Here is a 27,266-nt window from a genome sequence, read left to right as displayed (position 1 = left end):
AGAGGGATTTTTTTTTTAAATAAGCTCTATACCCAGTGTGGGGCTCGAACTCATGGCCTTAAGATCAAGAGTCACATGTTGCACTGACTAAGCCAACCACGTGCCCTGGAGTAGAGCAGTTTGAAAGGGGAAGGTCTCAGGCAGGCCCACAAGGCTAAAGAAGGTGCAGCTAGAAGCAGTTAATATCTGTAAGGAGAGAGGTTTCCTTCTCAGAGAAGAGAAAGAGAAGAGAGGGGGCACTGGAAGTTTTGAGATGAAAAAGAGACACATTAGACAGAGTCACAGAAGTTGGACTTCGGTAAATGACTTTGAATCAGATAAATCTGTGTTCAAATCCTGGTTTTGTGCTTACTTTCATGAAAGTGGCTTGACTTTTTAAAAAAAAGATTTTATTTATTTATTCATGAGAGACGCAGAGACATAGGTGGAGGGAGAAACAGGCTGCCTGTGGGGAGCCTGATGTGGGACTTGATCCCAGGATCACGACCTGAGCCAGAGGCAGATGTTCAGCCACTGAACCACCCAGATGTCCCGCAAGTGGTTTGACTTCCTTAAGCCTTAGATTAAGTGAGCTAGTACTGCCTCCATTGTTGGGTACCAGGAGCCCAACTGAACCTGAAAGGCCGATGTACTGGAGGGGGCTAAAGAACAGTAAAGTGACCATGAAAGGGAGTGATGGGGAAGAAGGGAGGTTTACTCTGGAAACAGTCATTGGGAACCTGCAACTTGCTGGCTCTGGGAATGAAAAGGTCAAGGCTCTTGTCCTCCACAGATGGGGCGAGATGTAGAGAAATAAGGCAGTGCGTATTTACAGTAGGACTCCAGCACTTTACCATGAACAGGGAATATAAGTGATACATAAAACACTTTATTAGAGCACTAGGGATGGAATAAGGAACTTATTAACCAGGTGTGCGGTAAGTGGTCAGGGAAAAAAATACTACAGAGGAGTTGATGTTTGTGCTAAATCTTAAAAGTTTAGTAGGAGATCACCAGGCAAGAGATAGATTCTCGGGCAGCCCCAGCTCAGCAGTTTAGTGCCGCCTTCAACTTGAGGTATGATCCTGGAGACCCAGGATTGAGTCTCACGTCGGGCTCCCTGCATGGAGCCTGCTTCTCCCTCTGCCTGTGTCTCTGCCTCTCTCTCTGTGTGTCTTTCATGAATAAATAAATAAAATCTTTAAAAAAAAAAAAAAGAGAGATGCAATCTCAGTCCTGAAAGGAATTCACTGTAAGTTGGGGTCCCCAAGGGAATAGGGGGGTATTAAGCGGAAAGGCTCATTGGGATCAGATCAAACAGGCACTTAGTGCCAGAATAAGGAATTAGAACTTTATCTGTGAGGCAGGGAGTAAGGGATTTAAAGTGATTCAGAGGCGGGCAGCCCAGGTGGCTCAGCGGTTTAGCACCACTTTCAGCCCAGGGTGTGATCCTGGAGACCCGGGATCGAGTCCCATGTCAGGCTCCCTGCATGGAGCCTGCTTCTCCCTCTGCCTGTGTCTCTCCCTCCCTCTCTCTGTGTGTGTCTCTCATGAATAAATAAGTAAAATCTTTTAAATAAATAAAGTGATTCAGAGGGACACCTGGTAGCTCAGCGGTTGAGCCTCTACCTTAGGCTCAGGGCGTGATCCTGGAGTTCTGGGAGCTCCCTGCATGGAGCCTGCTTCTCCCCATGCCTATGTCTCCACCTCTCTCTTTCTGTGTCTCTCATGAATAATAAATAAAATCTTTAAAAAAATAAAAATTAAAAAATAAATAAATAAATAAAAATAAAGTGATTCAGAAAGGTGTTTTATAGAGATCACTCTGATAACATAAAAGATGGGTTAGAACAGAAAGAGAATTGGGATGTCTGGGTGGCTCAGTGGTTGCGTGTCTGCCTTTGGCTTGGCATGATCCCGGGGTCCTGGAACCAAGTCCTGCATCAGGCTCCCTGTGGAAACCCTGCTTGTCTCTCTGCCTATGTATCTGCCTCTCTGTGTCTCTCATGAATAAATAAATAAATAAAATCTTAAAAAAAAAGAAAACAATAGAAATAGATCGGCATGAAGTTATTTCAGTGATCTATTTTTTTTTTATTTTTTTATTTTTTTAAATTTTTATTTATTTATGATAGTCACAGAGAGAGAGAGAGAGAGAGAGAGAGAGGCAGAGACATGAGCAGAGGGAGAAGCAGGCTCCATGCACCGGGAGCCCGACGTGGGATTCGATCCCGGGTCTCCAGGATCGCGCCCTGGGCCAAAGGCAGGCGCCAAACCGCTGCGCCACCCAGGGATCCCCAGTGATCTATTTTTTAAAAATAAGACATTCAAGTAAGGTAGGGGGGTGTGGTGCTGGTGTGGAGGGATCTCACTGGAGATGGATTTAGGGGGTAGAGTCAGCAGAGGACAAGGACTGAGCCATGCACTGAGTAAGGGAGCATGAGAGAAAGAGCCAAGTCCAGTGGACATCCTGTCGGATATCCATGTGAAGATTCCTGGATATGTCAAATATGTGAGTATAGAGCACAGGAGAAAGAGCTGGGCATACAGATGCAGATCCCAGGGGCACCTGAGTGGCTCATTCAGTTAAGCGTCTGCTTTCAGCTCAGGTCATGATCTCAGGGTCCTGGTATCACGTTGGGCTCCCTGCTCAGGGGAGAGTCTGCCTCTCCCTCTGCCACTCCCCCTTGCTCATACTCCCTGTCTCTCTCTTGATCTCTCTCTCTCTCTCTCAAATAAATAAATAAATAAATAATTTTTTTAGAAAATGAAGATCCAGGAGATCCCTGGGTGGCTCAGCAGTTTGGTGCCTGCCTTTGGCCTGGGGCGTGATCCTGGAGTCCCAGGATTGAGTCCCACATTGGGCTTCCTGCATGGAGCCTGCTTCTTCCTCTGCCTGTGTCTCTGCCTCTCTCTCTCTCTCTCTCTTTCTTTTTCTCTTTCTCTTTCTCTTTCTCTTTCTCTTTCTCTTCTTTCTCTTTCTCTTTCTCTTCTGTGTCTCTCATGAGTAAATGAATGAAATCTTTGAATTAATGAATGAAGATCCAGAAAATGTTCACTCAGTAAATATTTGAATAGCCACTCCGTGCCACATTGTCAGGCTGTGGCCAAGGCCCTGAGTGCAGATGGAGTACCTGGGAGAGGACAGCAGTGGACAGCAGTGAAAAACGACGAAGGAGCAGCATGAGAAGCAGCAGCCTGCAGAGAGTGGCCATGGAGGCAGGTCCAGAGAGCTGTCTCTTGGGCCTTAAGGGAAGAACATGAGCAGAGAAGGAAGGAGTGGTCATCAGAGTTGAGTGTCTCAGAAAGGTCAAGTAGATACAGTTTAAAAGTGTTCCTTGGATTTAAGATCCAGGAGGTGACCTTGGTTGTTTCTTTGAAGAAGCTCCAAAGTGAAGGAAGGGGATTGGCTAAAAGGTAAGAAGGTTAGCAGCTGCCTGGTAAGCAGTAGTGTTATGCCTCACAGCCTCCCCGCCTCCCCAAAGAAGTGGCTGTTCTCCCCATACCACTGCCACTACCAGCGCCTCTTTAGTTAAGGAACCAGAGCTTCTTGAGATATTTAGTAATATGCCTGTGAGCACACAGCTGTTAAGCAATTAAAGCAGGATTTGAACCCAGTCTAGCTGTGCCCTTAACACAGCTAAAATGTAGAGTAGGTTGGGGGCCAAAAGATGGGAGCATTGAGCATTGCCAATGCTTAGGGGAGAAAAGAACTGGTAAACAGGGAGGTGGCCAGAAAACAGAGGATAAGGTGGTGATGGAATGAACAAGAACCTTAAAGAAGCCACCTGGGAGTGGGATAGAGAACCCAGGTGGAGGCTGTGGCTTTGGAAGGGAAGGGCATCACTCTTACGGGTTCACTCCATTGATTAAGTCAAGAATTCCTCGAACAGGAGATCATGGTGTTTATGCTTTCAGTAGTTCATGATGCATCTTTTTCATATCTATCTATGAATGCCTGATTGCGTGAAATCACAGAGTTCCAGAGGATTTTAGAGAGATCTGGGGTAATCAGTAATTAATTATATGCTGTTCTTTAATTGAGCCTCCCTGGCTACTGGTCTCTTTCCCTCGCTTTTTAAAAAGAATTATTTATTTATTTATTTTATTTAGTGTAAGCCAGGGGAGGGGCAAAAGGAGAGGGAGAGAGGATGTCAAGCAGACACCCCCCAAACCCCCCACTGAGGTTGGAGCCTGATCCCATCACTCTGAGATCTGATCTGAGGCAAAATCAAGAGTTGGACACCTGACTGAGCCACCCAGGTACCCCTCCTTCACTTTTTTAAATGACTTTATTGAGATACAATTTCTATACCATACAGTTCATCCATTTATATTCCATTTCCCCAAAACAATCCAGTGGTTTTAAGTTTATCCGCAGAATTGTCTGACCATCAGCACAGTCGGATTTTAGACCATTTCCTCACCCCAGAAAGAACCCCCACAACCCTTAGCTATCACTGCCCCTACCCCCCGCTTTCTAGTCCTAGGCAATCACTTAATCTACTTTGGCTCTGTATCTTCCTTTTTAAAATTAAACTAGGAAAAGAACAATCCATACTCTATTTACTCACCTCCCAGTTACTTCTCAGGTCAAGGGTTTTTCTTCCAGGGAGCCTTCTGGAACTGCTTTGGGCAATGGCATTGGTGACCCTTTAGTTACCAGACCCAGTGGACATGTTCAGCCTTTATCTTTCTGGACCTTTTGGATGTATTTAGCCCACCACTCTCCCTTATGTTCTATCTTCAGAATGGGCCCTTCACCTGCCCTTTGGCTGACCTGTCACTCTCCCTGAGTAATGGAATCTGCTCGTGGTTTCAGCTGCATGCATTGCTCATGACAGTCTTTACCCTGGACTCATCATCAATATTATTCATTGCCTCTTGGGCGTGACCTGAATGGTCTCGTCATCTCTTCATGGCTAAAACTCAACTAAGCCCTCCTCCCACTGAAAGTGGTTTTCCTTTATTCTCTATCCTACCTATGTGCCCAAACTAGAGAGACATTCCTTTCTCACTCACCCCCAGTATAAACTCAGTCTTCAGGACCTGCCAAATCCCTCCCACCCTAACTCTGAAATCCTTTCTTCCTCATGCCTGCTGTCCAGCTGTCATCTCTTTCACGGACTACTTCTGCACTCTTCTCCTTGGCAATCACTCTGGCCATGGCCTCTCTCCCTAAAATGTATTTGCCACAGAGGCATTAGAGATAGCTTATAAAAATGCAAATCCCCCAAAAATGCAAGTCTGACTTCATCTGCTAAGTTCCTATTAAAATGACATGCAGTGCAACATCACCTATAACTATTTATGTTTAAAAAAAAGTGAATCTGATCAAGCTTCTATCAGTTTACTGGAAATACAGAGGATAGAAGAATTTGTAAATGATACCTTGAGGGGCATACAATCACCCAACTATGGAAACGGAAAATTCTACAGGACAAGTGACTAAGTTTCTTGGACAAATAAATGGCAAAGTTAAGAAAGGGAGAGAGAACTGTTATATACTAAGAATCCTAAGAGCACGTCAGCCAGATGCAGTGTTTTGGATCCTGACTTGAATAAACCAACTGTAGCCACAATTTGATTTTTTTTTTTTTTTGACCTTCAGGAATAGTGTTGTGGTTATTTTTCAAAGAGCTTTCATATTTTAGTGATGCATGCTGAACTATTTAAGGAGAAATGATGTAGTTGCTAAGTTAGCCCAGGGTAGGGTATGAAGGACACAAAATGGGACATACGTTGTTTCACTTGGGCAGTGAGTAAATGGAGAGTCATTCTACTTTCTCTCTACCTTAGTATATGTTTGAAATTTTTCATAATAAAGGAGTTATTTTGTTTGTTTGCAAAAGATCTTGAGACAGGGAAACTTGAACACTGCTGGTTTACAGGATGATAATAATTTAAAATTTTTTTAAAATTGTAATAAAATACAACAGAGGGTGCCTGGACAGTGCAGTTGATTAAATGTCCAACTTGGTTTCAGCTTAGATCATGATCTCAGAGGGTCATGGGATCGAGCCCCATGTTGGACTCTGCACTGAATATGGAGCCTACTTGGGATTCTCTCTCTCCCTTTTTTAAAGAAAGTGTGTGTGTGCGCATATGTACGTGTATATATATACACATATGGATATATACATATAGAAGTCAAAATTTACCAGCTTAACCACTTCTAAGTGTACACACTTCACAGTATTAAGTACATTCACATTATTTGTGCGAGCACCACCACCATACATCTCCATAGCTCATTTCATCTTGCAGAACAGAAACACTAGCTCCCTACTTCCTTCTCCCTGCAGCTCCCAGAAACCACCATTGTTCTTTCTGTCTCTGTGAATTCGATGACTCTAGGTACTGTATATAATTGGAATTATACAGTACTTGTCCTTTTGTGACAGATTTATTTCATTTAACATAATGTCCTCAAGGTTATTCCATATTGTAGCATGTGTCAGAACTTCTTTGCTTTTTAAGGCTGAATAATATTCCATTGTATTGGATAGACCACATTTTGTTTATTCATTCATCCATTGATGAACACTTGGGTTACTTCTACCTTTTGGCTACATTGAATATGTGGGTATGAACATGGTCTACAAATATCTGTTCAAGTCCTTGCTTTCAGTGCTTTTGGAAATGGAATTTTTAAAGAAATGATATTGCTGACTAATACGGTAAATATTGTTTTTATTTTTTGAGGAACTGCTGTTTTCCATAGCAGATGCACCATTTTCATTCCATCAACGGTGCACAAAGGTTTCATTTTCTCCATGGCCTTGCCAACACTTGTTATTTTGGGTGTTATGTTTTGTTTTAGATAATAGCCATCCTAATGTGTTTGAGGTGGTGATAATAATTATTAATGTTGTAGGTGTGATAATGGTATCGTAATGTTATACACACATGTGTATTTTTAAGAGTTTTTACTTTTAGGGATCCCTGGGTGGTGCAGCGGTTTAGCGCCTGCCTTTGGCCCAGGGGGCGATCCTGGAGACCCGATATCGAGTCCCGCGTCAGGCTCCCGGTGCATGGAGCCTGCTTCTATCCTCTGCCTATGTCTCTCTGCCTCTCTCTCTCTCTGTGTGACTATCATAAATAAATAAAAATTTAAAAAAAGAGAGTTTTTACTTTTAGAGATACATAACTGAAGTATTTTTGGATTAAATGGTATTATGCCCAGGATCTGTTTCTTAAATCATCCAGTCTTGGGGGTGGGGACTAGAGAGGTAGAAATGCAACAAAAGGACCAAATACTAATAGTTGTTTAAGTTGGGTAAGGGGATTGAGTTGTTTAAGTTGGGTATGAGGATTCCATATACTGTTCTCTTTCATTTTGTGTATGTTTTGAAATTTCACAGTATTAAATAACATTTTGGGCCCATCACTGTCCATTCCCAGCCTCTTTCAACACTTCCTGTTGTACCATTTATACTTCAACGACATTAAACTACTATTCATTTTTTCTGCTTGCCTCCTTCCGTCCACTCTTACTCTGGGCTCGCTTGTGTATCCATGCCTTTGCCTCTCAGCCTGGAATCCCTGCCCCCTACTTCTGGATGACTTCTTTGTTCTTTTAATACCTAACTTGAGTGTCCCCTTCTCCCTCTTCTTGTAATAATCTGTCCTGCCTCCATAGCCTCATCATCACATCTCAGCTGGTGGGAGCAGGAACCATCTCTTATGTATCTTTTTATTTTTATTTTTATTTTTTTTTATGATAGTCACACAGAGAGAGGGGGGGGTGGGCAGAGACACAGGCAGAGGGAGAAGCAGGCTCCATGCACCGGGAGCCTGACATGGGATTCAATCCCGGGTCTCCAGGATCGCGCCCTGGGCCAAAGGCAGGCGCTAAACCGCTGCGCCACCCAGGGATCCCTCTTATGTATCTTTTTATGCCAGTGCCTAGTGCCCTGCCTAGAGTATAGTAAAAATTTCATGCCTATCTGAATTTACGATTATTTTTTGCTCACCTTGTATAGGTTAGGGTCTGGCACATAGGTAGGATCTTGGTGAATGAGCACTGCATGGGGGCAACCATTGGGGGAAACTGGGTGAAAAATATGCAGGCCCTCTGCAAACTCTCTTTCCAATTTCCTATGAACCTCAAATTTTTTATTTTTTAGTTTGAGTACAGTTGACACAGGAACCTATAATTCATTAAAAATAAAACATTTCAGGGATGCCTGGGTGGCTCAGTGGTTGAACGTCTGCCTTTGGCTCAGGTTGTGATCCCTAGGTCCTGGGATTGAGTCCCTCATTGGGCTGCTTCTCCCTCTGCCTGGGTCTCTGCCTCTTTGTGTCTCTCATGAATAAATAAATAAAATCTTTAAAAATAAATAAAATAAAACATTTAAAAAATGATGGTAAAAATGTCTGGACCCCAAAGTGTAAAGTTTTCTGGAAAATGCATTTCTTGGAACTTGCCATTTTCAGTATGACCTTGTAGGTGGATTCAGTGGCAAGGAGTAGTGTTTACAGATCTCTTTAGTACTTACCACACTTCTAAATGATTGGCAATTCCAAACTATTAAGACAAATAATATCTTAAAAGTAAGAATCTTTAGTAACAGGTTTTATTTGGTTCTGTGATATTTTTCTTTTTCTTCAGTCTGTGTGTGTGATTTCCACATGGCACAGCCCTTTTTTCTGGTAATAACACCTTGTTGGGATTCTTCATGCTCGTATACAGAAGGTGCTCTTCTCACAGTTTGAAGCCCTGACTCACTCCCTGCTGCTTGTGTTTCATAACAGACACCTCGCTCAGCCTCACAGGTGGAAGCAGAGTCGATGTGGGTGGGCCCCTCCCAGTCTGACCAGGAGGGAGACAGGGCCGGAGGATGGAGGATAGGCAGCAGATCCGTCCCATGACCCCCGAATGCCCACACCTTGGGAAGCCTCATGTAATCTGACTTTTATCTGCTGGAAAACAAGAACAGTGATTCTCCTTCCCATGGTGCTTTTGAAGGTTGTGTGAGATTCTGACACCATGAGGAGTAGTTAAATGCAAGTGCAGAGTGATTAGTAAGGCCACTGAGGAAGTATTGACTTGTCCTTGTGGCACTTGGCTCACTTAGTGCCTTACCGAAGTTGCTACTTGACATGGATTTCCCACGTTTTCCCTCAGGTCATTGAAATTTTGAATGTTGGGACACGGGGGTGGCTCAGCGGTTGAGCTTTGGCTGCCTTTGGCTCAGGGAGTTATCCTGGAGTCCTGGGATTGAGTCCCACATTGGGCTCCCTGCATGGGGCCTGCTTCTCCCTCTGCCTATGTCTCTGCCTCTCTCTCTCTCTCTCTCTCTCTCTCTCTCTCATGAATAAGTAAATAAAGTCTTAAAAAAAAAATCTTGAATATTGCCTAAAAGTAGATCGACTTTACCTGGAGATGGTCTTTTCCAATGACAGTCAGTGTTCCTGAGTGTCTGTACAGGGTACTAGAAGAGCATAATAGAAACAGGAAAAGTCAGCATGGTATCAGGTCAGATTGTTGCCTTAAAAAGTTAGTTTTTTATGTTTCAACCTACACTTTTGAGGCATTCCAGCAAGCTGTACAGCATGGGTGTGGTTGGAAAGTTGGTGGGGAGTTAAACTAGTTCCAGAGCCGGAAGGATGACGGAGCCAAGCTCAGGGTTATGAAGGCCTGAGGGCAATAAGGTGCCTTGCCGTTGAAGAGCTTTCAGGAAAATAGTAACAGGATCAGATCTGCCCTTTGGTGTAATCACTCTGACCAGAGTGCAGAATGTAGATGAGGGCGGAAATTGCAAGACTAACTGTAGACATGGTTAAAATGATTCAAGCAAGAGAAATTGGTGATAGTGAATGGAGAGTAGTGTGTAGAACCAAGGAATGCTGAGCAGTGGGCTCACCAGGACTAGCACATAGATTGAATGCAGGGAGTAGAAAAGGAGGGGCTAGAGTGGCTCTCTGGTTCTGGTTTATGTGACCAGGTGGATGGTAGCAAACATTGTCTGGGATGAGCAGAGAAAGAAAGGAAAATGAGACTGGGGAGAAGCTGTTTCAGATTTGGACAGATTAAGTCTGAATTATCTGCAGGACACCCCATACACCAGGTAAGTGGTTAGACAAATGGGAGTCTGGAGCTCTGTCAACATGGGGATTAAGAGCACATTCATTCACAAATACTTATTGAGTGCCAGGCACTGTTCTAGGTACTGGGTCTCTGTTTTTCATCCTAAAGTATAAAACTAAGGCTCATTCACATGAGTGCCTCCATGGGAGAATTAACAAGGAGATAGGATGGAGAGTGACTGGGAGAATGACTGAGGGGATAACGGACCCAAATTAGGAGCTAAGCCACCCCTAGGGAGATCAGGGGAAGAAGTGTTTGGGACAAAGAGAAGAACAAGTGTAAAGGCCCTGAGGCAGGAATGAGGGGGCACCTTTGAGGCACTATAAGAAGGATAGTGTGACTCAGTGTGCTGTACAACAGGGGAGCATGGAAAAGCAGGTTGGATGAAGGACAAAGACTGATAGATCAGCACTTGATCCCTGGCAGTTGGGTTTATTCTGAATGTGATGTTCAGTCATGGGAATTTGAAGCCATGGGAGTGGATAAGATCAGTCAGAGTATGTGTAGAATAAAAAGAGGAGAGGGGTGCCCGGGTGGCTCAGTTAGTGGGGCGTCCACCTCTTCTCAGTTTCGACCCAGATCATGATCTCATGGGGTCGTGGAATCAAGCCCTGCATTGGGCTCTGTGTTTAGTGAGGAGTCTACTTGAGATTCTCCTCTTCCTTTGCCTCTCCCCCTGCTCATGCACTCATGTGTGCTGGCACACCATTCTCTTTCTCTGTCACATGAATAAATCTTTTTTTAAAAATTTTAAAAAGAGGAGAAAGGACTCCCATACTCATTTGAAGCAGAGACCTACCTCAAAGGAGACTAGAAGAAACAACCAGAAGAAAATAGAAGAGAAAGCAAGATACTGTGGTAAAGAAATAAGATGCAAGGAATTTTTTTTTTTAAGATTTTATTTATTTGGGGGATCCCTGGGTGGCGCAGCGGTTTGGCGCCTGCCTTTGGCCCAGGGCGCGATCCTGGAGACCCGGGATCGAATCCCACATCGGGCTCCCGGTGCATGGAGCCTGCTTCTCCCTCTGCCTGTGTCTCTGCCTCTCTCTCTCTCTCTGTGACTATCATGAATAAATAAATAAAATCTTTAAAAAAAAAAAAAAAAGATTTTATTTATTTGGGACATCTGGGTGGCTCAGCAGTTGAGCGCCAGCCTTTGGCCCAGGGTGTGATCCTGGAATCTGGGATCGAGTGCCACATTGGGCTCCTTGCGGGGAGCCTGCTTCTCCCTCTGCCTGTGTCTCTGCCTCTCTTTCTGTGTCTCATTTATTCACAGGGAGCCTGGTGTGGGACTCGATCCCAGATTCCAGGATCACGCCCTGAGCTGATGGCAGATGCTCAGCTGCTGAGCCACCCAGGTGTCCCGCAAGGAATTATTAAGAGGCAGATGATGGAGGGAAAGACTGAAAATGTGGACTGCATTTAACAGCATCAAGATCATTGGCCTCAGGGAAAGCAGCCCTAAAGTCTTCCTTCTACACTACCACCCCTGCCCATTTGGCATCCCGTCAGCTCCCCAGAGGATGGAAGCCATAGTGCAGTGGGTCTAGGTGCTGGCTTTCGGGTGTGGGGAGGTGGGTGTTTGGCTGATAGGATGACCAAGGAGCAATATGACTTGAGAAGTGGCAGGAAGCACTAGTGGCTGCCCCAGGTGACTGCCAGCTCATAAGGAATATGGATGAGCAAGCCACCCCTTTCTTAAGCAGCCACGTGTGTTAGCTCAGCGGAAGAGTATAGGTGTTACCCTTTGGTTAGTCTGGCCAGAAAGCACACTGGAACTTCAGTGGCCGGTGGCAGAAGTGGAGAGTAGGCCCAAGACAGTGCTGTAAGTCTCATGCCTCAGGCTGGCATGAGGGTGATGAGGGGACACAGGACACTGATTTGGTGTCCACAAGGTGTGGCAACTCCACCTAGACTCAGCAGTGTATATCCTGGGGTCCCTCTCCCAGAGCAGAAGCTGACGGGTGGCAAAGGCTGGGGTGGGAGTCAGGACTTTTGCTGACTTTGGTGCTGACTTTGGTGCCAAAGCACTTTTAGGGTGCTTTGGTGGAAGACTGACAGGGTGAGTATGCAGGGCTTCCAGCTTACCATCAGGCATGTGGTACCCTTTAACAAAACCCCTTGTGAAGGAAATGAACACCAGATCACCTTATTCCAGGATGGGATCCTCCTGGAATCCTGTGTACCACAAGACCATTCCGTCTGAGCTGAGCACCCCGAAGTACCAGATGTGCTGAGAGGGAGCCCGTGTGTTTATCCATGCTGGCTAGTTTTGTCTGCTTTATAGCTCTTACTCTGTGTGTTCTTATGTAATTTATAATCCGTTCAGGCTGTCTGCACATCTTTGTTGTAAATTCCTGCTTTGCACATATCAGGCACTCCTGCAAATGCTCAACACTTAAAAATCTGCCAGGGCCACCACATTCCACACTTCCCACCCCCGCCTACATCATTCCAGTTACATCTTGTGAGCAGTTGAGAAAATGGCCCGGTGTTTCCTTTGGAAAGTAATTGGATTGCAAAATTAAGTTACTTTGGAACTTGTCTGCAGCTGTTTGCATGTGGATATTGAAAGAGGGAGTGGTAGCTTTTATAATTATTAGGGCAAAGAAGGATTCTGTTTCTAATCTGGGACAACCAGCTGACTCAATCTAGTGCCCTGACCTCCTAGGTTTTCCAACTTCCCCCTTAGGAAGTTTTCCAACTTCCCAGGTTTATAGACAGCCCAAAGCTGACACTGAGGAACAAATGATTTTCCAGAAAGAAAATAATAGAAAGAATAAAAACCCAAGAAAAATCAGCAACTCATTTTGATTTCTTTGTGATCAATTAAATGGTTATGAATTGACTTTCCTCAAAGGAAAGTTTTCCAGTGGTAGATCTTACAAAGGTCCATTTTAAGAGCATGGGTCCCTTCCCCCCTCACACCCCTAGGTGGCAGCAGGAAGCAGGAGAACCCACATGAAAGTAAAGCAGATGTCCCCTTATAGGGTCCTAGGATCGTTTTTCAGCTTACACCTCTGCCCAACAGTTTCATTTATTGAGTATCCCTGAGTTTTTCTGAGCTAACTTAGATATCCAGATATGGATTTAGAGGATTATGGACTCAGCCAGAATTTATAGAGCACTGCACAGTCAGCTTTAACAGTAAAAAAATAGGAAAATCTTGAAGCAAGGATTAAAAAAGGAGTGGAAGCATTGGAATTGGGACTGCAGACTGAGAAAGTTCCCCTCCTTGTTTCCTTGCTCGATGTGCGTATGTATCTAGGAGGTTTCCCTCCTACTTTTAGGAAAAGTTTACTGTTTAGAGCTGTTGCCCAAGGAGTTGCCTTGGGTAGGAGCCCTGGTCAGGGCACTGGTGCCCTCACACTCCTCGGACTGTGGTGGTGGGTCCATGTAGCTCTTCTTTGTAGCCCCAGGACAACAGTACAGAGTTCTGGGTGCCATCGACTCCTCTGAAATCTATTAAAAGATAATTATGAAAGCTCCTATTGAGAACTTTATAAATAATACAGTGTAGATACTTAGGGTCAGTAGGAGGGATGGAATGGGGGGAGTGGAGGACAAAGGACAAAAATGTAACAAAAAAACCTAGGGAAGGAACAGCACCAAGGTTAGAGCTAAGTGTAGGCACCTGCATTAATGAAGGAGTCATGTCCTGGCAGAGGCTAGGGAAAGAGTGGAAAGATAGCACCTTCCATTCTTCCCACTCCTATGTCCTGTTCTCTTCATGAAGCTCCTGTGCCAGACTCCCGGCCCAGGGTTCTGTTGCTCTGCTGCTCTCCTGTAGCCATGTCTGGATGTGTCCTGTATCCTGGCAGACTGGAAGCCTCGGAAGACCCCAAGAACCACCTCATTGTCTTGCTCTGCACACAGCACCTGTCCATGACACAGGGTTTTTAAGGCTAGCCAAACAAATCTAGCTGAGGAGGGCGGGGGGAAGCAAGGATAATGGTGCAAGACAGGCTGGCTTTGGGCAAAGGAATGCTTTCATACTGAGAAGTGGGGTTTGTAGGGGCTAGTGACTGGGGCGCAGAGGGTCAGAAGCTGCTTAGAGCTGGCAGGGAGGAGAAGGAGCAGCTCTGCCTGGGGAAAAGGAGTGGCACCAGACAGCAGCTCCTTGAAAGGCCCAATGGGGCATGAACGCTGGCCTGTGCAACACGTCAGCCACCTGGTGCTCGTGAGCCACCCCACCGAGGCCTGAGAGAGAGCCCCTAGCAGGCAGGGCTCCTTCAGCTGAAAGCCAGAGAAATCTGAGTCAAAGGAGCTTAAACACAAAAAGGAAGTTTTTGGTTCCCTGAAGTGAAAAGTGCAGGGGCATGGCTGGTCTCATGTACAGTCAGGACTTAGGTGACACCCTTAAGAACGTATATGTAGCTTCGGCTTCTTTCTCTCATTGGCCCTACTCTTGGGCACACCCTCAGACTAGATGACTGTGGGCAACATCAGGCTTGCATCCTGCAAGAGAAGGCCACAGAAGTCAGGTATGGATGCACTAATTGAAGTTGGCTTGCTTTCCTGCAGCTCCAGTAGTGGCCCGGACTCAGGCCAGGGCGGAGGACCTGGGACAAGGGAAGTGGGGGTGTGCTCCCAGGAGGAGGGAGGATAAACTGGCTGGTCAGAGTCAGCAGGAGAGCACGGCAGGGGTGCGGGCTCTGATGGAAACCACCATTAAAAGCCGAGCGGGGGACCCCTGGATGGCGCAGCGGTTTGGCGCCTGCCTTTGGCCCAGGGCGCGATCCTGGAGACCCGGGATCGAGTCCCACGTCGGGCTCCCGGTGCATGGAGCCTGCTTCTCCCTCTGCCTGTGTCTCTGCCTCTCTCTCTCTCTCTCTGTGTGACTATCATAAATAAATAAAAAGTTTAAAAAAAATAAAATAAAATAAAAATAAATAAAAGCCGAGGGGCCAGGGATCCCTGGGTGGCTGAGCGGTTTGGCGCCTGCCTTTGGCCCAGGGCGTGATCCTGGAGTCCCGGAATCGGGTCCCACGTCGGGCTCCCGGCATGGAGCCTGCTTCTCCCTTTGCCTGTGTCTCTGCCTCTCTCTCTCTAGGTCTATCATGAATAACTAAATAAGTAAATCTTAGAAAGAAACAAACAAACAAACAAACAAACGAAGGGGCCTCCTCCGTGACATTGTGTGTTAAGTCGCTCTTGTCGTGTTTTGCAGCATCTCCATGATACAGTGAAGAGGAACCTGGAGAGCACCACCTCCCCTCAGAATGGTGAGCAACAGAATGGCTATGGAGACCTCTTTTCTGGACACAAGAAGACCCGTCGAGAGGCCCCTCTGGGAGTAGCCATCTCTTCCAACGGCCTGCCTCCAGCCTCTCCCCTGGGGCAGCCTGACAAGCCTGGTGCAGAGGCACTGCAGGCCAGTGGGAAGCACTCACTGGGGCTGGACTCCATCAGTAAGAAGTGTCTGGCTGACTCAAGTCTCCACCTGAATGGGGGCAGCAACCCTGGTGAGCCATTTCCTCTGAGCCTGAATAAAGAGCTGAAGCAAGAGCCCGTCGATGACCTGCCTTGCATGATTGCAGGGGCCGGGGGCTCCATATCTCAGAGCAACCTCATGCCTGACCTCAACCTGAACGAGCAAGAGTGGAAAGAGCTCATTGAGGAGCTAAACAGGTCAGTGCCTGATGAAGACATGAAGGATCTGTTTAATGAGGACTTTGAAGAGAAGAAGGACCCAGAGTCTGCTGGGTCTGCTACACAGACCCCCTTGGCACAGGACATTAATATTAAGACAGAATTCTCTCCAGCAGCCTTTGAACAAGAACAGTTAGGCTCTCCACAAGTGAGGGCTGGGTCTGCAGGACAGACCTTTATGGGGACTTCAGCCGGTCCCGTGAGTACCGATTCACCCAGCCTAGGGGGCACTCAGCCTCTGTTCCATACCTCTGGCCAGCCTGGGGCAGATAATCCCAGTCCTAACCTGATGCCGGCATCAGCGCAGGCCCAGAATGCACAAAGAGCCCTTTCCAGTGTGGTGTTGCCTAGCCAGGGCCCAGGAGGGGCCTCAGAGCTGTCCTCTGCCCACCAGCTCCAGCAGATTGCTGCCAAGCAGAAGCGTGAGCAGATGCTCCAGAACCCGCAGCAGGCTACCCCTGCACCAGCCCCGGGCCAGATGTCCACGTGGCAGCAGACAGGCCCCTCTCACAGCCCCTTAAATGTACCCTATCCCATGGAGAAACCTGCCAGCCCTCCTGGTTACAAGCAAGACTTCACCAACTCCAAATTGCTCATGATGCCAGGTGTGAACAAGAGCTCCCCTCGGCCTGGAGGCCCCTACCTCCAGTCCAGCCATGTGAACCTGCTGAGTCATCAGCCGCCGAATAACTTGAATCAGAATGCCGTGACTAACCAGGGGTCAGTGCTGGACTATGGCAACACCAAACCCCTTTCTCATTATAAAGCCGACTGTGGGCAAGGTGGCCCTGCATCTGGCCAGAGCAAGTCCACCCTCATGGCATATCTTCCCCAGCAGCTGCCTCACCTGAGCAATGAACAGAACTCCTTGTTTATGATGAAACCAAAGCCAGGAAATCTGCCCTTCCGGTCACTGGTTCCACCCAGCCAGGTGAGCACATGAGGCTATTGCTCTGCAGCCCTGTGGTTGCTTGCCCCAGGTAGTTGGGGAGCAGAGGGATGCTACCGTCGTCCTTTGAATCTCTTGAGAGAGAAAAATCAGTCAAAGAAAACAGGATTGATTCTGAATAAACAAAAATAGGGTGAAATTCCCTGGTATAATTTGGTTTAAAGTATCCATACATTTGAGGCATCACCAGCACCTAAGCAGAGGCGTTGAGTGTCTCCTCCATGCTGTACAACTTTAAAGTAAGTCATGTATGGCTGTTATTTTGCCTGTAAAGGTTGCATTTAATGTGCTGATTAGAGGCTTTTCTCCTTTTGTTTTTTTTTTTTTAAACTACCTTTCCATCTGAAAGGTAGTGTGTAGAATACCTTAAGATTTAGTAAGGGGCAAGCTAATCCCACATCCAAACTCCATGGTTATTTCACCATGATGCTCCAGCCTGGCAGTCACATAACTGCTCTGTAGGGTGGAGAATGGTCAAGTACTAGTTTTATCATGATCAATATTTGCATTTCTACTCACATTCACATGTGTTCTAAGATGTTTCTTCCCTGGCAACCTTCTCATGGCTAGGGCTTATTCCCCCAGCTTCCTCCAAGGTACAGTGAAACACATTTGCTTTTCTCCCTCCCTGATGTGCCCCGGACTGTCTTCCATGTCTACACAGAAGATCCCTTGACAAGTTAAAAGTTGTGTGACAGCAGCTGTGGAACATAGGGCATACCGGTATGTTAGTGTATCTCATCATCTCCTGGTTTTCATCACTTATTATAAGTAAGCCTGTGGTGAATACCTTTGCGGGTACCAGTGTGTATTTGTAAAATTTCAGAAATTAAAAAGAAAAAAACAATTGCTGGTGATGATGATAATGGGGAAATTGATGCCTTTCAACTGATGAGGGTGTGTACATGGGCATGGTGCTTGTAGGAAGTAGTTTGGTGTTACATATTTTTCTTAAGTCATAAAAATGTTCATAAGCATCGACACATTATACCCCTGTAAGAAATAATCCCTAAAAAATAGGAAAGTTAATATACAAGATGTTCATTGCTTCACTTCTAGTAGCCAAAAACTAGAAGCAGATTAAGCATCTCTCAGCAGGAGAGTACATGTGTAAATGTTGATACTTCCACTTATGTCAGCCAGTAAACTGTTCCACAGCCACTAAAAAGATCCTTAAGAAGAGCAGTGACGACTGCCATTTCAGTAGTGCTCGGCACTGCACACAACACTCTCATAGCCCAAACACTTCTGGGGGTGGTGGATGAGGAAATTACCTCTGGGTCTGTCTGCTCGAAGCTTACACTCTTGTAAGGATTAAAATAAAGTCCTGTAAGGACTGGAAAGGAGCTCAGAAAAGTTGAACTTGTATAAATGATCATTGTTTTTTTTTTACCTTCTTCTGGATTCAAGTTAAATTTTCCCCCTTTTAAACATAAATCAGGATGATCAGGATGGGATAATACTGTGGAGCCTTTGACATGAGTCTCACTTTTAGCCCATGTATTAATTGAGAATTTTTGTTAAAGTTTTCATTGGTACAGTATTTTGTAAGCATGCTCTGACAAAAGTCAACACAAATGGACATGTGATACAGTCTCAGGCAGTTCAGAGACAGTCCCACTGCCAGGCACCCAAGATTTGCACACTCGGAACATCGAGTCCCCATCCATCAGAGCCCCTCAGAGTGTTCCTCCTTTTGGGGCCCATTTGCACTGATGCATTCCAGAAAGTGAGCATTTGAAAGTGGCAGTTGCCTACTGGAACTGATACGTGCCAATATTTGAGCTTAAATGTAAAATCTCGCCTCTGCTGCTGGTGAACCATAGGAAGCAAGGATCACCAGTGCAGCTGGTGACACTGCTTGTTGCTGTTCCTGGATACTCAGGTGTTCCTTCTTTTGGTGTCTAGCCAAGCCCCGGAGGACATATGCTCTGGGGTTTGGGGCAGAGGCTCTCCCTGCACAGAGCTCATCTGCTTCGATCAGGGCTTTTGGACTTCACCATGTTCTTCCTGACCTGGGATTCCCTTCTCTGTGCTCACAGGAGCAGAACACCCCCAGCGTCCCTGTGGCCACCCCTGCGGCCGGTGTCGGGAGCCAGCCACCCGCTGTGTCTGTGGCCAGCACCCGCAGCAGCGCCCCCTATCTCAGCAGCCAGCAGCAGGCGGCAGTCATGAAGCAACATCACTTACTTTTGGACCAACAGAAACAGAGGGAGCAGCAACAAAAGCATCTGCAGCAACAGCAGTTCTTACAAAGGCAGCAACACCTTCTGGCAGAACAGGTAAAGTGAGAGGTGAAGGCGACCCCCACCACCCACGCTGTCACCTGCCTCTCACATGACTGCTTGGTTGCCCCTCCACTATATATGCACCTGCATGCATGTATGTTCACATGTGTGTGCATCAGTTGCATGTCCTTTGCCCATTTATTTATTTTATTAAAAGTTATTTATTTTAGAGAAAGAGCACAGTGGGAGAAGCAGAGGGAGAGGGGGAGAATCTCAAGCAGACTCCCCACTGATCATGGAGCCTGATGAGGGACTGGAGCCCACCACTTTGAGCTTATGGCCTGAACCAAAACCAAGAGTGGGACCTTCAACAGACTAAGCCACCAGGTGCCCCTCCTTTGCTCTTTCCAGGAGTGTGGCATTTTTCAAATGGTGGTAGCCTAGGGATCCCTGGGTGGTGCAGCAGTTTAGCACCTGCCTTTGGCCCAGGGTGCGATCCTGGAGACCCAGAGTCGAATCCCACGTCAGGCTCCCGGTGCGTGGAGCCTGCTTCTCCCTCTGCCTGTGTCTCTGTCTCTCTCTCTCTCTCTCTCTCTCTATGTGACTATCATAAATAAATAAAAAATTTTTTAAAAAATGGTGGTGGCCTGTGTTAGAAGCAGCTTTAATGTCACTTGGTGAGAATTCATGAAGGCAAATGTGTGGCTAAACTAAATTTGTTAGGGACATTTTTCCATGTCCCTTGACTACAACTACTAGAGCACTGAGCTCACTGGTCTGCTGGTCCACTATGGGATCCAGCTTTGTTGTAAATGTAGTTTGTTATACGCTAGAATACAACACAGGGAAATGAGTTCTAGAATCAGGCCTGCCCAGCCCCTCCAAGTCCTGCAGTTCACCGGCTTGGTCACCAAGTGTAACGTGTAGACGCCAGGGTTACAAGAGTTCTCAGAATTTAAAATTGTATCTTTAAAGTCATTAGAGGGGATCCCTGGGTGGCGCAGCGGTTTAGCGCCTGCCTTTGGCCCAGGGCGTGATCCTGGAGACCCGGGATCGAATCCCACATCGGGGTCCTAGTGCATGGAGCCTGCTTCTCCCTCTGCCTGTGTCTCTGCCTCTCTCTCTCTCTCTCTCTCTCTGTGACTATCATAAATAAATAAAAATTAAAAAAAAAATTTAAAGTCATTAGAGACTAGCTACCCAGAGGATGGAGGTGACTGAGGATGACTTTAAAGCCCACATGTCACTGCTTCAGTTCTGCCATTTTTAAAAATACCAGCTTTATTGAGAATCTATTCACGTGAGATATAATCCACCTATTTAAAGTGTATAATTTTTAGTATATTCACACAGTGGTATGGCTATCACCATAGTCAGTTTTCGGCCCCTATAAAGAAACCATATGCCCATTAAAAGTTACCACCCATGTTGTAGCCCATGCTTTCCAGTGGCTGAACAGAATTCTGCTGTTTGGATAAGCTCCATTTGGTTTATCCATTCACCAGTTGGTAGACATTTGGGTTGTTCCCCCTTCTTTGGATGGAGGTTTTCAGTTCTGTTGAGTGTATGCCCAGGGGCAGAATCGCCCTGTGAGGAGGGATCCCTGGGTGGCGCAGTGGTTTGGCGCCTGCCTTTGGCCCAGGGCGTGATCCTGGAGACCCGGGATCAAATCCCACGTCAGGCTCCCGGTGCATGGAGCCTGCTTCTCCCTCTGCCTGTGTCTCTGCCTCTCTCTCTCTCTCTCTGTGACTATCATAAATAAATAAAAATTTAAAAAAAAAAAAAAAAAAAAAGAATCGCCCTGTGAGGAGTTGCCAGACTATTCTCCAAAGCTGCTGAACCATTTTACATTCCCACAGCAATGTGAGGGCGCCAGGTTCTCCACACTTCATACTTCTTGTCTTTTTTATTCTAGCCATCTTAGTGGGTGTAAAGTGGTATGTCATTGTGGCTTTGATTTGCATTTTCCTGATCTGTTCTCCCAACATTTGGGGGGGTGGGGGTGGGGGAATCTCAAGCCAACTCCACACTGAGCTCAGAGCTGACATGGGGCTCAATTCCATGACCCTGAGATCATGACCTGAGCCACAGCTAAGAGTGGTATGCTCAACTGACTGAACCACCCAGGTGCCCTCCCACTGAACGTTTTTTTTTTTTCCACTGAACATTTTTGTAAACAGATACACTTTTTTTTTTTTTTTTTAATCATCACTCCTTAGATCTGCTCCATCCTTCTGTTTCATACAGTTTGTTAAAAATACCCCAAATGGGGGCGCCTGGGTGGCTCAGTGGGTTAAGCGCCTGCCTTCAACTCAGGTCATGATCCCTGGGTTCTGGGATCGAGCCCTGGATCAGGTTCCCTGCTCAGTTGGAAATCTGCTTCTCCCTCTCTGCCCTCCCCGACCCCTCGCTTGTATACCTTTCTCTCTCAAGAAAAAAAATTTTTTTTAATCCCCAAATGAAACCAGGAGCATCTGTGAATAACAAGTGTAGGAATCCATCTGTGAGTAACAAATGTAGCAGTTTACTTTTGTCTGATCTAACTCTGTTGTTTCTGTTCTATGTGGGTCCTGTTCTGTTCTATCGTTCATGGCGTTTCTAGGAAAAGCAGCAGTTTCAGCGCCACCTGACTCGCCCGCCTCCCCAGTACCAAGACCCAACCCAGAGCACCTTCCCACAGCAGGTCGGACAGTTCACAGGTGAGGAGACATGGGGAGTGACGGGGGTGGGCAGGGAAGGCAGGCACAGGACAGAGCAGTGGTGTGTTCTGTTCCTGCTGAGCTCTTGCTGTCTGCCTAGCTTCCTGCTGGGGGCTGGCTGGATTTACTTGTTTGTAGAAGCTGCAGTCTGCCTGTGGAGCCTGGCTCTTTGGGTACCTGTAGGCCCAGGGGAGGGGGTCATAGGGGCAGACCACTTTGGTGAGTATTCAGGCAGCGCAGTCTTTTGAAGCAAAATCATTTCTAGCTGAAGGATAGCTTATCAACAAGAAATAGCTTCTGTAATTCTTAAGAAAGTTCTTTGTTTCTGCTGTTACATGCCTTCGAGAAATGATGCCCTTATTTTCCAGATAAGAGAAGACTTCATGTAGTTTCTGTGGCCTTTTGCTTCTCTTTCTTCCTGTCAGCTCACTTGGTGTCACGGATGGCAGCATCATCAGTGGACAGTTGACCGCAAAAGGGCAGGAAGCACTCGGAGGTTTCAGCTGTCACATCTCAGCTGTGCAAGGGAACCTGGCTGCAGCTGCCTTCCTAGCTCTTCCTGGCATATCTTTAAAACCTGGCCTTTTCTTGGTCAACGACTGTCACTGTGAAGTGTCCCAAGGGAAGCTGACCAGGGCTGGGCCCTTCTGATGGGGACACTAGGTAGCTCTGCTTGTGTGTGCTGACCCGACTGAGGAGTTAAGTCTGCGGGCTTTTTGGAAGCCTGGGCCTCTGCCAGCTGTCCTGCCCTCACCCCATCTAACGTCGTTTGGGGCTGTCAGTGGGAGTAAAATAGGCTATTTCCACTGTCCTCTTTCCCTCAGCTGGTTTTCAGTCTGGTGTCTCTGGGGAGCAGGAGAAGAAGAGGGAGAGGAGACACAGCCCCCAAATAGTCATACTCCTGTCCACAAGAACCCTCCTCGGTGAGCATCGTCACCATGCATCCACTGTCTAAGACAGAGCCCTAGATGGCAGGTTTTCTGAGGCCGGGACCTCTCCATCCCGTTGTACTTGATCTTCCCAGTGGAATGCCTACTAACGAGCAGGAGCTCAGGCAGTGTCTGCTGATGGTGGTCTCTCTCTTAGATGCCTTGTTCTGTGCTGTCAAGAACAGGATCTCACACTCTCCCTCTTTCACCCCCACCATGCCACAGGTCCTGTGCCCCTCGCCTAAGTGACAAGCAGCCCCTGCCCAGCCCCAGCACCACTGTTGCAGTTCACTCACCCTGTGGCCGAGCAGCCCTGCCATTCACATAGCAGCCCTAGCTCTCCTGAGACTATCTGTGACTGTCCAGTTGTATCTCCAACCAGTGGGATATCCCCCAGCCGTGGAGCATCCCACACAGATCTCCTCTCCTGTGTGCCTTTTGACACTCCACACTACTGTTTCTCCAAACTGTTACATCGCTAACCTCTGACCCCCTTTTTTTTTTTTTTAAGATTGTTTAATTTATTTATTCATGAGAGACACAGAGAGAGAGACAGAGACACAGGCAGAAGGAGAAGCATGCTCCATGCAGGGAGCCCAGTGTAGGACTCGATCTCAGGACCCCAGGATCACGTCCTGGGCCGAAGACAGGCTCTGAACTACTGAGCCACCCAGGTGTCCCAACTCTGACCGTTTTAAAACCCAGTGTATTTGTCACCATTTCTTTGAGGCCCACCCTTTATCTTCTCAGGCAGTGATCCCCTGACCCCTGCTATCGTCATCACCCTGTCACACCACATAGCACCTTTGCTTCCCAAAGGCAGACCATGGACCGGATCCATCTGGGGGTCCCCACAGTGGCATAAGGCTTTCCACAGAGCACAGTGGGGTGGGCCTCTGACAGGTGAATCATTGAATTTCCTACCTTCTCCCACTCTGGGGTGTTGCCCCTTCCTCTGAGCCAGTCTTAAATGCCTCACTGCTCCAAACTGGCCTCCATTCCATCCTGTGGGAAGTCCCAAGGGCTGTCGTCTCCAAGGTTCCACTGACCATAAAGATACCTGGTATTCTGATTTTGCCTTTCATGTGGAAGATAGCACCTGTAGCTTGGTTCTTAAAGACTCCCCATGGTGGAGGGCCAACAAATGCCAGCTCCACTGACCATCTCCTCTGTCTTTCAGGGTCCTCTGCTGCTGTGCCTGGCATCAACAACCTAGGGCCGTCTAACTCCAGCTGTCCCCGGGCATTCCCTCAGGCTGGGAACCTGATGCCAATGGGCCCTGGACATACCTCGGTTTCCTCTCTCTCCTCAAACTCAGGCCAGCAGGACCGGGGTGTGGCTCAGTTCACTGGCTCCCAAAGCATGCCCCAGAGCGGCCTCTACAGCATGGCCTCCGGCCTCACCCAGATCGTGGCCCAGCCCCCGCCACAGGCCACCAACGGACATGCCCACGTCACCCGGCAGCCCACTGTAGGCCAGAACACCACAGTCTCTGCTGCCTATGGGCAAAACTCTCTGGGGAGCTCTGGCCTCTCCCAACAGCACAATAAGGGGACCATGAACTCCGGTTTACCTAAGCCGCAGGTCCCCAGGGTGTCAGCTGCAATGGGAGGCCAGAACCCATCGTGGCAGCATCAGAGCATGGCAAACTTGAGCAGCCAGGCCCCAGGGAACAGCACTGTAAGCCCCTTCCCAGCAGCTTCCACTTTCCACATGCAGCAGACCCACCTGAAAATGTCTGGCCCCCAGTTCTCCCAGGCGATGCCCAGCAGGCCCATGGCCCCCATGAGCTCAACACCTGCGGCAGGGGCCATGCTGCCCCCTGTGAACGCACAGCAGAGGACCGGTGCTCCTGCCCCAGCACCTCCCCAGGGAGCCCCACAGCAGGGCTTGCCGGGCCTGAGCCCCGGTGGGCCCGAGCTGGGGGCCTTCAGCCAGAGCCCCGTGCCACCGATGGGTGGCCGGCCAGGACTGCACTGCACTCAGGCCTACCCTGTGCGGACCGCGGGCCAGGAGCTGCCCTTCGCCTACGGTGGGCAGCCGGGTGGCAGTGGGCTAGCCAGCATGGCCGGAGATGCCGACCTGATCGACTCCTTGCTGAAGAACAGGACTTCAGAAGAGTGGATGAATGATTTGGACGACCTCTTAGGGCCTCAGTAACCAGAGGATTTGTGGTATTCTCAGTGTTCACACAGCCTGTATTTCTGTTCTCAGATTCAAGAAAGAACAACTACTTTGGACCAAAAGCCCTCGGCCCCTGGGGAGCTGGGTAGATGGAAGCTAGAGCCCCAGGGCTGAGGTGGGCCCTGGCCAGGGTCTGCAGTGGGGGGGGTCTTGGCTCCCAGCCAGCAGTTGCGGTCTGTTGGGCTGGCCCCAGCCGCTCTACTGGCATCCATTGCCTGGTGTCGGGACAGCAGGACAGGGTTCTACAGGTGGTTTTCTATCCAAATGACCAAAAAAACCCAACAGTAAGAACAGTGAAACCCCGTGATGTCAGGCTTACAAAAATCTGTGCCATTGTGTTGACATAATCCAAGATTTCTCCACTTGCCCCGGTGTCAGGGACAGGTTTTGTTGCAACTTCATATAGCCGAACTATTTTTTTGCAGTTTGTAGCATAGAAAAGATTTTTTTTTAATTTTTAAGGTTTGAAGATGGATTAGGATAGGTGATGGTTTAAACTGATTGCGTGGCATTGGGAACCCAGGCTTTCCATGTGGTCAGGAGCCTTTCTTAGTCCTGCTCTTTGTCCGCTTTCAGGGAAAAGGGAGGGACACTGGGAAATGGCGTCCTTCAGCACAGGCTGTGACTGCATGTGCCAAAAAGGAACAGGATGCCATGAGGTAGCTGGCGGCACAGCTGCTCCTTCTCTCTTCCTCCCCTGCAGTGCTGTGTCCCCAGGTCCACCAACGGTGGCCAGCCTGAGGAATCCCCACCCCACCTCCACTCCCAGCCCAGTGCCTGGTGGTGGCAAGCCCCCAGGCTACATGCTGAGATGGAATGTTTGGGGTTCCTGTGTTCTCTCTTGTCACTCCCCACCTGCCTCAGTGTCTCTGAAAATTCCTACTTCATGTGTCAGGAAGGTGATCGTAGTTGAGCTGTGCAAAGAGGCCTTCACCCCGTCTGCAGTCCCCGTGATCTCTCTGCCTCCCCTTCTTTCTCTCTCCAGCCCAAATAGGAAACTTCTTAAAGGCAACAGTGAACGAGATTGGTGGGAAAAGAGTCATTGAAATTTCTTAGGGAGCCCCAGCCTTGTGGGCAGAAGGGCATCCCCTCCCCAGAAAGCAAAGGTTTGGGAAGGAGGGCAAGTGGCATGTGAGCTGCCAGGGAGGCTGAGGCTGGGCCACAGGAGAGATTTCCACTTGGTTTTACCACTTGGGCCACTCTCCCACGTCTGATGACTTGCACTTTTTAAAGAGAATGGCTTTATAACACTAACACATTCTTCCTAAAGATTTGAGTGGATTTCTCTCTGAAGGTCTATGGACTTGACTAAGCTAAGAGTCCACAAAACAGGATTGCCTGTGGGCTGTTCATGGAAAACAAAGATGGAGAGAGCACTTTGGTTAGAACGAAAGCAAAATGGTAAGTGCAGGGTGAGACCCTTTTTAAACAGAGTGTTGGAGAGAAAATAGGACACTGAGAAGAGTGGCTTACAGGCAGAGTGGTCTTGGGAGAAACTGAAACCCCACTTTTACTTCCCTGGAGTTGCAAAGTGGATGATTGAAGGAGTGTCTGCCATAAAGAATTGAGCCAGGGAAGATCTCTGAGTGGGCAGCCTGAGCGGTGTCAAGGGGATGAAGGGTTGTGCACCTAGGGGTAATTATTCTGCACCAGCAGTGCCTTCGTGGGGGTATTCAGACCCTCAGCTTCTCTTCCATAATAGCCATTTCCCCTTTAAACGCCCTCCCTCCCTTCCCCCACCCCCATGCTGAGTTTAGCTCTCAAAGAAGGGAATGAATCATAAAGCCAGTGAAGACTCTGCCCTCTGAGTGAGTTCCCCAATCTGAAGGGGAAGAGGGTGACTTCAGCAGGTTTTCTACCAAAAATAGTGGGCTGAAGGCTAGTGATGGGTCCTTGTTCCTCTCCTGGTCCCCCTCTGGCTGCTCACCTCTGTCCCCTCTTGGGGAGGGCGGCCCCTGCCTTAGTCCTCAGACCGCCGGACAGATAGCAGGCTTCTCGCCACAGTGTTGGAGCAATAAAATGTGATGCTTGGGGTCCCCCCAGGGAGCTGCCCATGGCTTTATTTATGAATCTGGTTTTTGGGTAGTTAGGGGAGGAGATGACTCCACTTCAGTGCAAATCCCCTCTTCCAAGAGCCATGACTCAAAAGAAGGGTGCTCGGACTTTGTTATACACATTTGCTTTGTGTAAATAAATGTTTACAATTTTATATTAAAGAGGAAATAAGCGTTAGAGTTTCTGACTGTATATTTTTTACTTTTATAGATTTTAAAATTATGATCCTTTATATATGTGTTTTGGGGGAGCTATGATAAGTTTTACGGCAAACAGTTGGTATTGTTAACTTTTTATTGTCATCAAAGTACATAAAAATCCTATTAATTCCCTTATTCTTCTACTGCCCTTAACTCTGGTATACACCAAAAAAGAAATCTTTACTCTCTTTCTTTTATCGTTATAAAATAAAGTATTTTGCTAGTATGGAAACTGCCTATGTCTGACCTCACATGGCTGCGCCGGCAGGCTGGGCAGGGGCCCAGCTCGTGACCTCTT

The 27,266-nt window shown here is 47.6% G+C and overlaps 1 protein-coding gene across 1 annotated transcript in view; it reads left to right on the top strand.

Moving 5' to 3' along the window:
- MAML1 (mastermind like transcriptional coactivator 1) overlaps positions 1–27,200 on the top strand; it is a 49,875-nt gene extending 22,675 nt beyond the window's left edge. Inside the window, exons 3-6 of the mRNA XM_072840473.1 lie at positions 15,243–16,655; positions 18,716–18,955; positions 21,504–21,600; positions 23,710–27,200. Of these exons, the coding sequence (XP_072696574.1) occupies positions 15,243–16,655; positions 18,716–18,955; positions 21,504–21,600; positions 23,710–24,689 (2,730 nt within the window). The 3' untranslated portion in view covers positions 24,690–27,200. The remainder of the gene's footprint in view (positions 1–15,242; positions 16,656–18,715; positions 18,956–21,503; positions 21,601–23,709) is intronic.
- Positions 27,201–27,266: the final 66 nt, after the last annotated feature.

The sequence above is a fragment of the Canis lupus genome, chromosome 10 (assembly GCF_048164855.1).
Source record: "Canis lupus baileyi chromosome 10, mCanLup2.hap1, whole genome shotgun sequence".
Taxonomy (NCBI): domain Eukaryota; kingdom Metazoa; phylum Chordata; class Mammalia; order Carnivora; family Canidae; genus Canis; species Canis lupus.
This window is presented reverse-complemented; position numbering and strand designations above follow the sequence as displayed.